Source organism: Coregonus clupeaformis, chromosome 12 (genome assembly GCF_020615455.1).
Source record: "Coregonus clupeaformis isolate EN_2021a chromosome 12, ASM2061545v1, whole genome shotgun sequence".
NCBI classification, from domain to species: Eukaryota; Metazoa; Chordata; class Actinopteri; order Salmoniformes; family Salmonidae; genus Coregonus; species Coregonus clupeaformis.
The window spans coordinates 42,879,846-42,895,060 of record NC_059203.1 but is presented as its reverse complement, the minus strand read 5'-3'; the positions used below and the strand labels follow the sequence as shown (position 1 = coordinate 42,895,060).

General features: G+C 44.8%; 1 protein-coding gene across 4 annotated transcripts; it reads left to right on the top strand.

Annotated features, from left to right (window-relative positions):
* The first annotated feature begins 1,232 nt into the window (after positions 1-1,232).
* Positions 1,233-13,428, top strand: LOC121578253 (host cell factor 1). Of its 4 annotated transcripts, none has more exons than XM_041892471.2 (28): positions 1,233-1,361; positions 2,528-2,722; positions 3,567-3,715; positions 3,868-4,028; positions 4,157-4,365; positions 4,482-4,566; positions 4,706-4,812; positions 5,050-5,229; positions 5,367-5,603; positions 5,878-6,026; positions 6,119-6,298; positions 6,434-6,658; positions 7,042-7,146; positions 7,253-7,469; positions 7,557-7,687; positions 8,082-8,220; positions 8,364-8,572; positions 8,731-9,066; positions 9,217-9,649; positions 9,739-9,875; positions 10,121-10,382; positions 10,533-10,844; positions 10,954-11,048; positions 11,159-11,293; positions 11,375-11,560; positions 11,713-12,010; positions 12,141-12,204; positions 12,341-13,428. In XM_041892471.2, the coding sequence occupies exons 2-28, from the start codon at positions 2,533-2,535 to the stop codon at positions 12,378-12,380; spliced, it is 4,971 nt and encodes a 1,656-aa protein (XP_041748405.1). In that variant the 5' UTR covers positions 1,233-1,361; positions 2,528-2,532; the 3' UTR covers positions 12,381-13,428. The 4 variants fall into 4 exon arrangements, with proteins under 4 accessions (XP_041748405.1, XP_041748407.1, XP_041748404.1 ...); XM_041892473.2 differs by having other exon boundaries at positions 7,039-7,146; positions 9,742-9,875; XM_041892470.2 differs by having other exon boundaries at positions 7,039-7,146.
* Positions 13,429-15,215: the final 1,787 nt, after the last annotated feature.

The window sequence follows — 15,215 nt, the reverse complement described above, 5'->3', positions numbered from 1 at the left end:
TGTTTGAGTTGCTTTGTATATCACCAAATTAGCTTGAGATGATTTTACTGTGACACTGCTCACTGCATCCAAGTTGTTTCAAAGTGCTGTCAGTCAAGGCGAGCTCATGAATATAAGCCCATTCAGCATGTGTTTTACATTTACATTTACGTCATTTAGCAGACGCTCTTATCCAGAGCGACTTACAGTTAGTGCATACATTATTCTTTTTTTATATATTTTTTCTCCATACTGGCCCCCCGTGGGAATCGAACCCACAACCCTGGCGTTGCAAACGCCATGCTCTACCAACTGAGCTACCTCCCTGCCGGCCATTCCCTCCCCTACCCTGGACGAATTGTGCGCCGCCCCATTGGTCTCCCGGTTGCGGCCGGTTACAGCAGAGCCTGGATACGAACCAGGATCTCTAGTGGCACAGCTAGCACTGCGATGCAGAGAAAAAGTGAGAGCCATGAGAGAAAAAGTGCTTTTCAGAATGACTGTTCAGTACCTTTAAGCCCTTTGAAGCTACAGAGTCATGTCCATTGGTCAGTATTGTGCTTTGGGTCTAGCATTTTCCCATGCAGCATGTGCATGCATATACTATCTCTGTTTTTCCCCTCATGTGTTACTTTGCATACAGACAAGAACAAGAAGGGTGAATTGCATTTTTGCAATATTAAAGTGACTGTCTTTATATGGCTTACTGTGTACCGGTAGGGTATTAACCTTTTTGATGCCTTCATGCATACATTCATGCAACATTGAGATACACCAAAACACTTGTGTGTAGGTTTGGTACCACACTATCGCTTTACTGAATGTGGGGGCGTGGCAATTAGCATCCAGTGGGTTGTTGAATGGGACTGTAAAGTCCCCCAAAACAAAATGTTCATAATTCCACCGTTGATTGTGTGTTTTGTTATAAGTAATTTAGAGAACATAAATAGCACATCTCTTATATTTGCTTAATCGTGTACTAAACTGATATAAATATGTGTTAATCGCCATCTTTAGTAAGGGACAATGTAGCCCGTGCAAGTATGATAACTTCCAACGAAATAAAGGAAATGTTTCAGATGTCCAAATGTAAATGCCCATTTCAAATATATAAAATTTAATTACGTAGGTTGTTTTGAAGTCAAAACGCACGTTTAGTTTACTCCAATATGCATTAATTGATAGCGGTTCTATACTAGTCGCCATGTTTGTTTTGGGTGACGCCAAATCGCTGTATTTTCCTCCCCTTTTGGTTGTCAAGAAGATGGCAGCTTCCAGGCAGGCATGAGAGGGAATACTTCTTCACAAATCGAATGAACTTGGGCTAGTGATTCAAGAGTAGACCCCCAAATCGTCTTATTGGAAATAGTGCATCGAAAGAAGTAAGTAATATGTCTTACGGACGTCAGATTTTGTGAATATAGGTGTTTTGTTGTGGCGGACTGTACGGCCATTTTTCTTGAGGGAGCTTAAAAGTAGGCCGATTTTCGAAAAGATGGCTGATTCCAGAGACGGCATGATAAATAACAACACTTTATTTGAAATGTAACATATTGAATTACATTACACTGGCTATATAATGCATGTATATTTATGTAACTGCATTGTATGTAATCGGTACATGACGCTGTGCTAGTAAGCCTCCCATGCTAACATTGTGAGCCAGCTGGCTACGTTAGTCTATTAGCCATAACTATGTAGTGCACGCGCGGTTTTCTAATTGATGTGTTGTGAAAGTTTGACATTTCACGTGATATTGTACATCTGACAGAAATTACATTCGATTAGACTTTAAAGATGTATAAACGTTTAATGAAACGCATAAGTGGCGATAGATTGAATGAATGTGACAAATATGGCGACTCACAGAGAAGCATGAAAATAGCAATCCACAGTAAACGGGTCTAATTACAAATGCTTTGCGTCTATTTGTGGTACACTTCATCCACATATTTAGTAATAGGACTGTAGTGGGATATGGCTAGTGCACCTTATTGTTGAAGCAGTAGGTTAAAGCTTAATTTAGCTAACACAAGTATTTGTCTTTTTAATTTGTATTCTCTTCCGCCATTTTTCAGACTGGCGGAGGTTTGTTTGGTTGTAATACAAGATGGCGGCTCCCATAGAGAGGCACTCTAGGGTTGCTTCAAAACTTTAACTGCAAGATGCAACGGCAAAAAATGACATTTCCAAGGACGCGCAATATAACGTTGTTATGTCGAATACATTTGTATTCTCTTTAGAGTGAGTAGCTATTAGGTGTATCATGATTCATTATAATAATAGCCGGCTTTTTCCCTTTTTGCGAAGCGTCGGTAAAATGGCGGCTTCCCTGGAGTTTACAATTACAATATCATTTTTTCACATCTACGCTCTCAATACATCGCGTTTGGGCCCAGCAATCGATTGCACGTGCAGTCTTCACTTTGCACAATTTGTCTTAGTTTTAGCCTCAATTCGCAAGTATCAATAGACCTGGTCATCAATCTTGCTTTGGAGTTCTCATTTTCTTGTTTAAACAAACCTTTTTTATTTATTTATACTGAAGAGGACATGACTGGTTCCATGGTGTCTGGGACCACTGGTTCAACTCTGCAGCCACGATGGAAGCGGGTATTAGGATGGTCTGGACCTGTCCCTCGGCCCAGACATGGTCACAGAGCCGTTGCTATAAAGGAATTGATGGTTGTTTTTGGAGGAGGAAATGAAGGAATTGTGGATGAATTGCATGTCTACAACACAGGTAAGATAACTTAGTTTAAAATGTTAGCCATGCAGCCGAATCTGCATATTGCCACCAACTCTCCATACACTAATTTATTTTATGTAATCAATTACTGTAGCAGGTACGTCTTTCATTGACAGATACTTTCTGGCTTCTAATCCGATGGGCCCCTCTATATGGTCCATTCGCCCGCTGTTGTCACGAATAGTAGTCTGTTTTGTGTGGTGTGCTGGAGTCTGATCAGATTTAGGGGGAAATGTAGCCTGACATATTCCCCGACAAACTGTCGCCGTCTGGTGGCACAGAACTGAAAGCGCACAAATGAAAATGGCGCGCTAAAATAAAATGGACGACAGGAGCACTGTTTTGAACATTGGATTATTGGATGCACGCAATTTCTGTTCACTGTACTGATATTGTCCCGAGTAGCAAAATTAGTTATTTCAACATTTTGTTCCCAAGAAAGACAGAGTGCAGCAATTCCCTACCTTATTATATTGTGACTTATGCAGTCAACATGCACAGTTATAAAAGTGTTAAATTATAATTTTCTGTTACGTTTTTGAGAGAGCAATGATTGTTACAGTTGAAATTTCAGTTGATGTTTTTAAACTTTGGGTTATGCAGATATAAGTACAATGCATAGGACATACGTCATGCACTTCTCATGTGACACTTTCAAACAGACCTGGCCCGAAGAAGATGCAGGTTGCATTTGTCAGATATGCTTGGATCATGCTCGAGTAAATATTTACTCAAAATAGCATTTGCTTCACATCTCACATCATAGGCCTACCTAGCACTTGACCACCCAACAATGTCTACCTGTACACACAGACTAATCTCTATTTATTTAATCTAGCAACAAACCAATGGTTTATCCCTGCGGTTCGTGGTGATATTCCCCCTGGATGTGCTGCATACGGTTTTGTTTGTGATGGCACACGGCTTCTGGTGTTTGGTGGAATGGTGGAATATGGAAAATACAGCAATGATCTCTATGAGCTACAGGTAATTGAATGCTTACAGCACACTCTTGCTCTAAAGATTGGTAGATATAAAGCCAGGGGTAAAATGGCTGTCTTTAAGTATTTATAAATAGATAATGATTACAGCATGCTATCATCTTTTGCATATGTCTGTCTATGCTTTTTCTTGTTCAGGCCAGCAGATGGGAATGGAAAAAGTTGAAAGCTAAGACCCCAAAAAATGGCCCACCTCCCTGTCCTCGACTTGGCCACAGTTTCTCGCTGGTGGGCAACAAGTGCTACCTGTTTGGAGGACTGGCTAATGACAGCGAGGACCCCAAAAACAACATCCCCAGGTACCGTTTCCTTAAGAAGGAAACGTGGGGTAACAGGATAAACTGATGCTGTGGAATGGAAGCAAACAGATAGTTTGTATTAAGCAATTAGAAAGACATTCTGACTGAAATCTCTCTTTTGTCACTAGATACCTGAATGATCTGTACACCCTGGAGCTTCGTGCTGGCTCCAGTGTTGTGGGCTGGGATATACCAATTACTTATGGCGTTTTGCCGCCTCCTCGCGAGAGCCACACTGCAGTAGTGTACACAGAAAAGGACAGCAAAAAATCTCGCCTGATCATCTATGGAGGGATGAGTGGCTGTCGTCTGGGAGATCTATGGACCCTTGACATCGGTAGGCTCCTTAGTTAACAGTATTGCCATATTATTGTATATAATCACTCTTTGTCTCTTACTCGCATTAATCAGTCTTGTCAATGTATTATCTAAATGATCTTGCTCTGTCTGCAGACACCCTGAACTGGACTAAGCCATCAGTGAATGGCACAGCACCTCTGCCCAGGAGTCTCCACTCTGCCACCACCATCACAAACAAGTGAGATCTCCCCGAATACCTGTTGGAATTATATTATGATCATTTAGATCTCTGGAATAACAATTGGTTAAATCTCTCAGCGGTAGCCTATTTATGATGACTGCTTGATTCTCATTTCTTTGTCTACTTATCATTGTAGGATGTTTGTGTTTGGGGGATGGGTTCCCCTGGTTATGGATGACGTGAAGGTGGCCACACATGAGAAGGAATGGAAGTGCACAAACACACTGGCCTGCCTAAATCTCGGTTCGTCTCCCCATTTTCAGTTATTGTTGCTACTACTTGCATTAAACCTTACACACTGAATAATGTTTATCTAGATTTTATTTGTGTGTTATGAATTGATCTACTTCAACAAACTCTGTCTAAGTGAAAACATTCACTGTGACACTTCCATTGGTAAATGGCACAGTGTCACCTGGTGGTCAAATTATATTGCTGTCAAAAAATTAAATGTAACCCTCATGTTTCTTTTTACCCCAGACTCCATGGCCTGGGAATCAGTGGTGATGGATACTCTGGAGGACAATATCCCAAGGGCCCGGGCAGGACATTGCTCTGTGGCCATCAACTCCAGGTTGTATGTCTGGAGCGGCCGTGACGGTTACCGTAAAGCATGGAACAACCAAGTCTGCTGTAAAGACCTCTGGTACCTTGAGACAGGTGAGTCACCTCTATGTTGCTCATTTACACTGGTAAAACAAGCCGACAGTATTTGCTCAACTGTGCTCTTGGCAAGGCTTACTCTGCTTCTGTTGATTGCTTATAAGAAATGTGACCATTTTGTGTTTTGGTTACAGAGAGGCCACATGCTCCCTCGAGAGTGCAGCTAGTCCGTGCCAACACCAACTCCCTGGAGGTAAGCTGGGGTACTGTGTCCACCGCAGACACATACCTGCTGCAGCTGCAGAAGTACGACATCCCAGCTGCCACTGCTGTCACCTCGCCGGCCCTCAATGCCACCTCCTCTCTGCCAGGGAACTCGCCTAAGAGCCCAGCCACAGCTGCTCCCTCTGCTCAGAACCTACCACACACAGGTATCACTATTGTGCCCCAGGCTTCCTCCCCTACTATCCTTCCCAACATGCCCAGAATCCCGCTGGCTGCCTCCACAGCTCATGGGCCAGGTAAAACCATGGATGTCCTTGTTCTGTGGAGGTTGTTTGTACCATTTTATGGACTATTGTCACAGATCGTTTTCATTGTTCACTTTTACAGCCCATTGTATTTCGATAACCGTATACCAAAATGATATGTAAAAAGCAGACCTCGAAGGCTCCAGACTGAGCCGGTTTTCTGTTGTTTTGACAGCTATCTTGAAGGTTGCAGCGCCGCTGTCTGGCACGGGTACCTCCCTTGTCACTGTGCGACCCAACCAGGCTGGGAAATCCCCTGTCACTGTGACATCACTTCTTCCAGGAGTTCGCATGGTTGTTCCTGCCCAGAACGCCCAAGGAACAGTATGGACAATTGTGAAATGGTTTTGTTATTCAAGGTTAAAGAGTAATGTAAAGAGTATTGTCTCACTCAGGACTGTTTGTTTTCCTTTTAGCCAGTTGGCAGCAGCCCTCAGATGAGTGGCATGGCAGCTTTGGCTGCAGCTGCAGCAGCCACACAGAAGATCCCACCCTCTTCAAGCACTGTACTCAACATTCCAGCAGGTGCCACCCTTGTCAAAACCATGGCTGTCTCCCCTGGCTCCACTACAGTCAAAATGGCATCTCCTCTCATGGTAAAACCTATCAAATATCGGTCTGTAAAAAAAAAAGAAACTCAATGGCAGAATGTGTCCATTTGTCAGGCAGTCTCTGTCATGGCCCAGTTTTGAATTTACACCCTAAACACATTTTGTTTTTTCTGCATCCAGGTTAGTAACCCAGCCACTCGCATGCTGAAGACAGCTGCAGCTCAGGTGGGCACAGCAACCGTATCGTCACCTAACTCTCCCAACAGACCCATCATCACTGTCCACAAGTCAGGCACGGTTACTGTAGCCCAGCAACACCAGGTGGTTACCACCATGGTGGGAGGAGTCACCAAGACCATCACCCTGGTCAAGAGCCCCCTCACAATGGGAGGCAGCGGCACTCTGGTGAGAGAACTAGACAGTCTTACAGAACACGGAGGGGAGGGAGTACAGGGAGAAGGCTGTGAGAAATGTCTCTCCTTATACAAGATCCAACTTAAGAATTTTATATGCATGCCGTGAACTTAGAAATTGTTTTTCACACTTTAGAAATCTTATATGGCCTAGGCATGAACCTGTGATTGAAGATGTGGCTGTGGAAAACGCCAAGAAAAGGAACAGCTTGAGTTCATAGATCTACACGACTGTCAGGGTCAGTTAGATTGGCCACACTCACAGGATAGCCGTACTCACAGTTCAGTTGTCCACATGACACTGATCTCCTGATGCCAAATACTGTGATGTTTTCTGGTGACTCATAAACTTGAGTCTCTCTCCTATGTCAGCAGATCTCCAACCTTGGCAAGATGATGTCTGTGGTACAAACCAAGCCAGTGCAGACATCGGCTGTTACAGGCCAGGCTTCCACTAACCCTCTCACACAGCTCATACAGGTCAGCTATCTGCATGAGTGCAGGAAAAGGAGGTAGCTAAAACTCCATGGACAGGCTCAGCCGGCTTTCAGTTGATCATGCTCATAATCCACTTTGTCTCCCGTAGACTAAGGGTACTCTCCCTGCCGGCACCATACTGAAGCTGGTGACCTCAGCGGACGGCAAGCCCACCACCATCATCACCACGTCCCAGGCAGGAGGCACAGGGAGCAAACCCACCATCCTGAACATCAGCGGCATGTCGCCCACCACAACCAAACAGGGCACCACCATCATCAAGACCATCCCTATGTCTGCTATTATGACCCAGCCTGGAGCCACAGGTCAGAACCAACTGACTTAATGTTTCAGGGACAATACAGCACAATACAATAGGACCATATGCTGACAGTTGTTTTTGTCGCTAACAGTGACCAGCAGCACAGGGAAGACGCCCTACACCATCCTCACCACCAAGATGATGACCACTGGCACGCCAGGCAAAATCATCACTACAATGCCCAAGCTTGGCACTGCAACTGGCCAGCAGGGGCTGACACAGGTACCTCACAGAAATGACCCTTCCAAACTCTTGTAGAATATGCATTAATGATATGTTTATGCATAATATTTATAGGCTATGTGAAACAATTGTAGATGTTTCAGTTTTGACATTGGTGCCCTTTCCCTTAAAAAAAAAAAATAACTTTTAAATATCACCTGGAATTTTATATTTAGTTACATTTGATAAATATCATACGGCTAAGAACAGCAAAGCATTTGGAGCAGTTGAAATGCATGCATACTTCTGGGGACTATATTTGGATCTGCTCTGTTGATTAGTGCTACTAATACTGTACATTTGGCTGTATCAAATGTCTTGCCCCAGTGGATGAGTGTAATAGTGCCCCCTAGTGTCTCAATTATATTATTATACCTACACCTTGGTTTTTTAGGTGGTTTTGAAGGGAGCTCCGGGCCAACCTGGAACCATTTTGCGCACTGTACCCATGGGTGGAGTCCGACTCGTCACCCCTGTTACGATGTCTTCTGTCAAGCCCAATATAACTACACTGGTCGTCAAGGGAACAACTGGTGTGGATAACGTTTCATAATTACACCTTGATTAAAAATGGCAAACAAGTGCTGTCTGTTCAATTCATAAGTAAGCAGTTACATTTTATCAACTGAAGTTCCAGCTGTCTGCCCCTTGTTGATTAGTGCTTGGTTTCCACTAGGTGTCACCACTGTGGGAACAGTCACAGGGACGGTCTCCTCCAGCTTGGCAGGGGGCATTGTAGCCAGTGCTAACGCCTCTCTGGTAACTCCCATCACCACCTTGGGCACCATCGCCACCCTGTCCAGCCAAGTTATCAACCCCACTGCCATCACCGTGTCAGCAGCCCAGACCAGTCTGACCACAGCCACTACCCTTTCCACCTCCATGGTAAGACAGCTCTGTGCTATTCTTTATACAAAAATGTAGATGTAGCTTCAATTATGTTCTTGAGAATTGGAACATGAAATGTCATGCTGCACAATGTGGTTAACTTTTTGATTGGGTTTTCTCAGTCATAATCAATACCTGATGTGCTCTCATTTCAGTCGGCAAACCAGCCAACCCAGGTGACTCTCATCACCACCCCCAGCGGGGTTGAGGCCCAGCCAGTGCAGGACCTGCCCGTGTCTTTCCTGGCCTCCCCCACCTCTGAGCAGCCCTCCTCCACTGAGGTCGGGGATGCCCCTGGTACTGTCACCATGGTCTGCTCTAACCCCCCTTGTGAGACCCACGAAACAGGAACCACCAATACTGCAACCACAGCCTCCTCCGCTATAGGTGGGGTGCAGAGGGTCTGCTCCAACCCTCCCTGCGAGACCCACGAGACCGGAACCACCAACACCGCAACGACCGCCTCCACCGACATGGGCGGGGCAATGAGGGTGTGTACAAGCCCTCCGTCAGAGACCCACGAGACGGGCACCACTAACATCTCAACCATCGCCCACTCCATCATGGGGTCTAACCAATTGGGCACTGTCCAGAGTAGCTCATCCTTTCACCCCTCATCTCTGTCTGCCTCTCCCCCTCAGATGACCACCTCTACTTCCCCTGGAACCTCCACAGGCAACCAGGGACCAGAGAACCTGAGCACTGGCACCACCTTCACCCACACCACGGCACGCTCCAACATGGGCTCAGCCCAGACCGGCACCGTGCAGAGTCCCAAGCCAGCCGTCAGCTCTACGGTCTGCTCTAACCCGCCCTGCGAGACACATGAAACGGGCACAACCAGCACTGCCACTCAGTCCTTGTCCAGCATGGGTAATGGGCAGACTGGCACTGTGCAGAGGGTGTGCTCAAACCCACCCTGTGAGACCCACGAAACAGGGACCACCAACACCCCGTCCCAGGCCAGCTCCAACATGGCCGGGAACCAGACAGGGACGGTGCAGAGGGTGTGTTCCAACCCCCCCTGTGAAACCCACGAGACTGGCACCACCAACACGGCAACTACTGCCACAGGTATACCGCTAGAATAGATACTTGTTGTTTTTAATGTTTTTATTTTAATGTAGGTTTATATTTCATGCCATGTGTTGTGTTTCCTACAGCAGATGGAGCAGACAGTGCCACCAGCAGTACAGAGACTCCCTTCACCACTGCATCAGGAACAACCCCAGCCGCCACCCAGAGCAGAGCCATCACTTCTGTGACCCAGTCCACACCAGCCCCGGGGCCCTCAGTACCTGTAAAGAAACCCCTAACTGAACTAACAATGCTTTGCCAGTCTAGACTCTACTGATACACTAGAAATTCCACAATTGTCATAATAAGAATTTAGTTATAAATTACTCACTGGCATGGTTAGGCAAATTATCAGCAACTAATGCCAAAAATAAATTGATTATATGGAAATAATTAATTAATCTTGTCCATTTGAGAATTTGCACTCATTAATTTCTAACATTAATTTTTTATTTTTTTTACCTCCAGTCCATTTCGTTGATCACTGAGGGTGCAGCAGGTTCCACAGAAGAGCCCATGCAGACAGACGCGGCTACGGAGGGGGGAGGCACAGCTATGGAGACTGAGCTGTCCCCAGAGTTGTCAGAGGGACAGATGGGGACAGGTCTGTCTGCAGAGGAGCTGGCTGTGACTGCAGCGGCGGAGGCAGCGGCGCAGGCTGCAGCCACAGAGGAGGCCCAGGCCCTGGCCATCCAGGCAGTCCTCCAGGCAGCACAGCAGGCAGTCATGAGTAAGTATGGCCCTCAGATTGGCAGTGTATTACCAGGCAATTGTTGGTAAATGATAATGGATTAATCTCAAAATACTTTCAATGTGTGTGAAGACGAGCGCTACCCAACTGCAACAATCTCACAATCAAACTGCTTCTCTGCATGCATAGACGAGGGTGATTCTGGCTCGGCCAGACAGCAGGCCACCACAATTCCCATCGTCCTGACCCAGCAGGAGTTAGCAGCCTTGGTCCAGCAGCAGCACCAGCTCCAGGAAGCTCAGGCCCGGGCTCAGGCCCGGGCTCAGGCCCAGGCTCAGGCCCAGGCCCAGCAGCAAGGAAACGCTCAGGCTCCGCCCACGGAGGGCCTTGCCCCCGCAGACAGCCTCAACGACCCTGCGTCTGAGAGCAACGGACACACCGAGATGGCTGCAGCTGTCTCCAGCGCTGTGGCATCACTGCTGCCGCACACATCCACTGAGAGTAAGTATTTCTTTAAATGATCTTTTAGGAGTGTAATTCTTTGTTCTTACTAATAGTGTTTCTCCAGGTCTTAAATTGACCTCTCCCTCTTGTCCCCTTGAATCTGCAGCCCTGGCCCCCTCAAGCACATTTGCTGTTGCCAGTCCAGCGAAGCTGCAAGCTGCAGCTGCTCTAGCAGAGGTGTCCAATGGCATTGAGGGTGGTGTGAGTACTCATAATGTCCTGCTTTTATCCTGCCTGTTTGATCAGAATTTGAGAGGAACGTTGAATGGCACAGCATGTTCTAAGTCCCTTTATGTCGTGGTCATATACAGAAGCTAAACCTTCAACCAGCCCCTATCAAGACTCTTGTAAAAAAAGAGAACCAGTGGTTCGACGTTGGCATCGTCAAGGTGACAAACATGGTGGTTACGCACTTCTTCATCCCAGGGGACGATTCTCAAGTAGAGGTAAGCCTCAAAGCTGGATTCATGCCTTTTATGGCATAGAGATCAGAGTTCAGTGCAGCACTAACAATGTGTGTGTTGTAGGATGACTCGGGCGCCATCCCAGACTATAACCAGATGAAGAAAATGGAGCTGCAGCCTGGCACAGCCTACAAGTTCCGTGTCGCTGGCATCAACGCTTGTGGTCGTGGTTCCTTCTCAGAGATCTCTGCTTTTAAGACCTGTTTACCAGGCTTCCCTGGAGCACCTTGTGCCATCAAAATCAGCAAGGTAAAACTGCAAACTAGTCATGGAACAATTACTGTATTAGGGCACCCTTAACAAATAATCACGGAGGTTGTCGTTTTTCTAGTCTTGATGGAATGTGGATTGTATTTCTGCTGGTTTTGCGTTAAAACAACGGTTCCATCTTTACCCCTCAGAGCCCAGATGGTGCCCACCTCACCTGGGAGCCTCCCTCGGTGACATCAGGGAAGATCATTGAGTACTCTGTGTACCTGGCCATCCAGAGCACCCAGACAGCTGAGCCCAAGGCCTCCACCCCAGCCCAGCTGGCCTTCATGCGGGTGTACTGTGGGCCCAACCCCTCCTGTCTGGTGCAGTCCTCCAGCCTCTCCAATGCCCACATAGACTACACCACCAAGCCCGCCATCATCTTCCGCATAGCCGCGCGCAACGAGAAGGGCTACGGCCCTGCCACACAAGTCCGATGGCTGCAAGGTGGGTAGACTTTCATTTAAATTCTGCTGTTCAGCAAAATGGAGCAGCGTCTTGTCGATTATAATTATGGTTGTACTTGTTTTAAGTGTTTAACTACGGTTTCTCTTAAATTGATTTTTCCTCTTTTTAGAGTCCAGCAAAGATGGCGCCTTGGCAAAACCTGCCCCAAAAAGACCAGTTTCCTCACCTGATACGTAAGTACCTGGTTCCATCTAATCTAGCCTACATTTCACACACATTATCATCACTAACTGGTTGTGGATTAACATTTCCTCAACAATGGCAAATTATCTTTAAAATAAATGGTTTGCTTTCTGTCTGTCCCTGCAGTAAGGCTGCTGGTCAAAAGAAAGCAAGAACGGACCAGTGAGATCGCACAGATGACCTCCCCCCACTCGCTGTCATGTTTGACCAGGAAGACTCATCCCTCCATCTCTTCATCCTCATCCTGACTTCACCCCATCCTCAAGTTAACCTACATCCAGCCAGCAACATAAGCAAAATGGCAGCAGAAACCCTAGATGAAAGTAAATAAGAGATATGGTTCTGTAGGCAAGACTCCTTTTTCTATAGGTCATACTATTTCTAGAGCAACACAAATTTAAAAAAGCACATTATAGCTTTTACTTCATAATTCTTTTTTCTTCTTTCCCCCCTAGCTACTTTTATTATACATATTTTTGGCTACTTTCAGTAGTTGAGCAGTTGTAGAGAAACATTTACAGCTTCCAAGCTGTGAGCCGGCCTGAGCTTAATGTTACTTTAGTTTTTTGTTTTATCTTTGGGGAATGTAGGGAGAGACTACATGAGATGATGTACAGTTTGAGGATGTGCTGAACAGGAGGCAGTGGTGGCGTTTAGTTTAGATGGTAGGAACAATCAAAATGGGAAAACAAACAAAGGGGGACATTTTTCCCTCAAGCAGAAATGTGCTTCATTTAAGAAACGAATCTATACCGATATCATACTGGACTCCAGTCTCCTAGTAATCTCATCAGTGTGCTTTCCCCCCAAGATGAGGACTGAGGGCTGATGCTATGAAGTGGACAAAGGATCGAATGACGAAGGAAAACATTTGTAGAGAGGGACCGACTTTTCTAGGACTGAAACTTGCAGCATACACATGACACCTTGCAAAAATCTTCCCCAGAAATTAGCAAGCACTGATGCAGAAGATCTTTGTAGTTTATTTTTGTATTTTTTAAGCTTTTCCTTGTGTCACCGTGCATTTTTAAATCGTCAACAACTTTTTTTTATTTTTGTTTACTATTGTTAATCTCCATCGTTTTCAAGTGTTGGTGGGAAGAGGGGTGGCAGTGCTGAGGTAGCCACTAGATTTTTAAATCTTGGTTTGATCAGTTGTAAGTTCATGTTGTATCAGAGGGTATGAAAAATAAAGATTTTTGTATTTGTTCTGATTAGGACCCCAGATGTAATAGGACTGAAGGGAATTTGAAACTGACACAGGCTTTTACTTTGTTTACTACATCTTTCAATGCTTGTGTCACTGTGTGTATGCCAAACATGGAAAATGAATGAATATAATGAACAATCTGATCAGTTCTCAAATTCCTTCCCTCTTTCCCCCCACATTTATTTTAGACCAGGGATGCCCAACTGGCGGCCCACGTTTTCTGAGCCAAAAATAATATATATATAGAGTACCAGTCAAAAGTTTGGACACACCTACTCATTCAAGGGCTTTTCTTTATTTTTTACTATTTTCTACATTGTAGAATAATAGTGAAGACATCAAAACTATGAAATAACACATGGAATCATGTTACCAAAAAAGTGTTAAACAAATCAAAATAGATTTTAGTTTCTTCAAAGTAGCCACCCTTTGCCTTGGTGACTGAATGCACCAATTTGTAAGTCGCTCTGGATAAGGGCGTCTGCTAAATGATGTAAATGTAAATGACTGCTTTGCACACTCTTGGCATTCTCTCAACCAGCTTCATGAGGTAGTCACCTGAAACAGGTGTGCCTTGTTAAAAGTTAATTTGTGGAATTTCTTTCCTTCGTAATGCATTTCAGCCAATCAGTTGTGTTGTGACATGGTAGGGTTGGTATACAGAAGATAGCCCTATTTGGTAAAAGACCAAGTCCATATTATGGAAAGAACAGCTTAATTAAGCAAAGAGAACTGATTGGCTGAAACGCATTACAAAGGAAAGAAATTCCACAAATTAACTTTTAACAAGGCACACCTGTTTCAGATGAAGCTGGTTGAGAGAACGCCAAGAGTGTGCAACGCTGTCATCAAGGCAAAGGGAGGCTACTTTGAAGAATCTCAAAAATAACATTGATTTGTTTAACACTTTTCTGGTTACTACATGATTCCATATGTGTTATTTCATAGTTTTGATGTCTTCACTATTATTCTATAATGTAGAAAATAGTAAAAGTAAAGAAAAACCCTTGAATGAGTAGGTGTGTCCAAACTTTTGACTGATACTGTGTGTATATATATATATACACACTACCGTTCAAAAGTTTGGGGTCACTTAGAAATGTCATTGTTTTTGAAAGAAAATAACTTTTGTTGTCCATTAAAATAGCAAATTGATCAGAAATACAGTGTAGACATTGTTAATGTTGTAAATGGCTATTATAGCTGGAAACGGCTGATTTTTTATGGAATATCTACATAGGCGTACAGAGGCCCATTATCAGCAACCATCAGTCCTGTGTTTCAATGGCACGTTGTGTTTGCTAATCCAAGTTGATCATTTTAAAAGGCTAATTGATCATTAGAAAACCCTTTTGCAATTATGTTAGCACAGCTGAAAACTGTTGTGCTGATTAAAGAAGCAATAAAACTGGCCTTCTTGTGACTAGTTGAGTATCTGGAGCATCAGCAATTGTGGGTTCGATTACAGGCTCAAAATGGCCAGAAACAAATAGCTTTCTTCTGAAACTCGTCAGTCTATTCTTGTTGTGAGAAATGAAGGCTATTCTATGCGAGAAATTGCCAAGAAACTGAAGATCTCGTACAACGCTGTGTACTACTCCCTTCACAGAACACCACAAACTGGCTCTACCCAGAATAGAAAGAGTGGGAGGCACCGGTGCACAACTGAACAAGAGGACAAATACGTTGGTGTCTAGTTTGAGAAACAGACGCCTCACAGGTCCTCAACTGGCAGCTTCATTAAATAATACCCGCAAAACACCAGTCTCAACGTCAACAGTGAAGAGGTGA

Bases quoted from the DNA above. Each gene is read 5' to 3' on its own strand.
- LOC121578253 (XM_041892470.2), top strand. From the start codon at position 2,533: ATGACTGGTTCCATGGTGTCTGGGACCACTGGTTCAACTCTGCAGCCA. The intron at 4,567-4,705 runs GTGAGATCTCCC...TTATCATTGTAG, and splicing joins GCCACCACCATCACAAACAA to GATGTTTGTGTTTGGGGGAT. The intron at 11,561-11,712 runs GTAAAACTGCAA...TTTACCCCTCAG, and splicing joins GTGCCATCAAAATCAGCAAG to AGCCCAGATGGTGCCCACCT.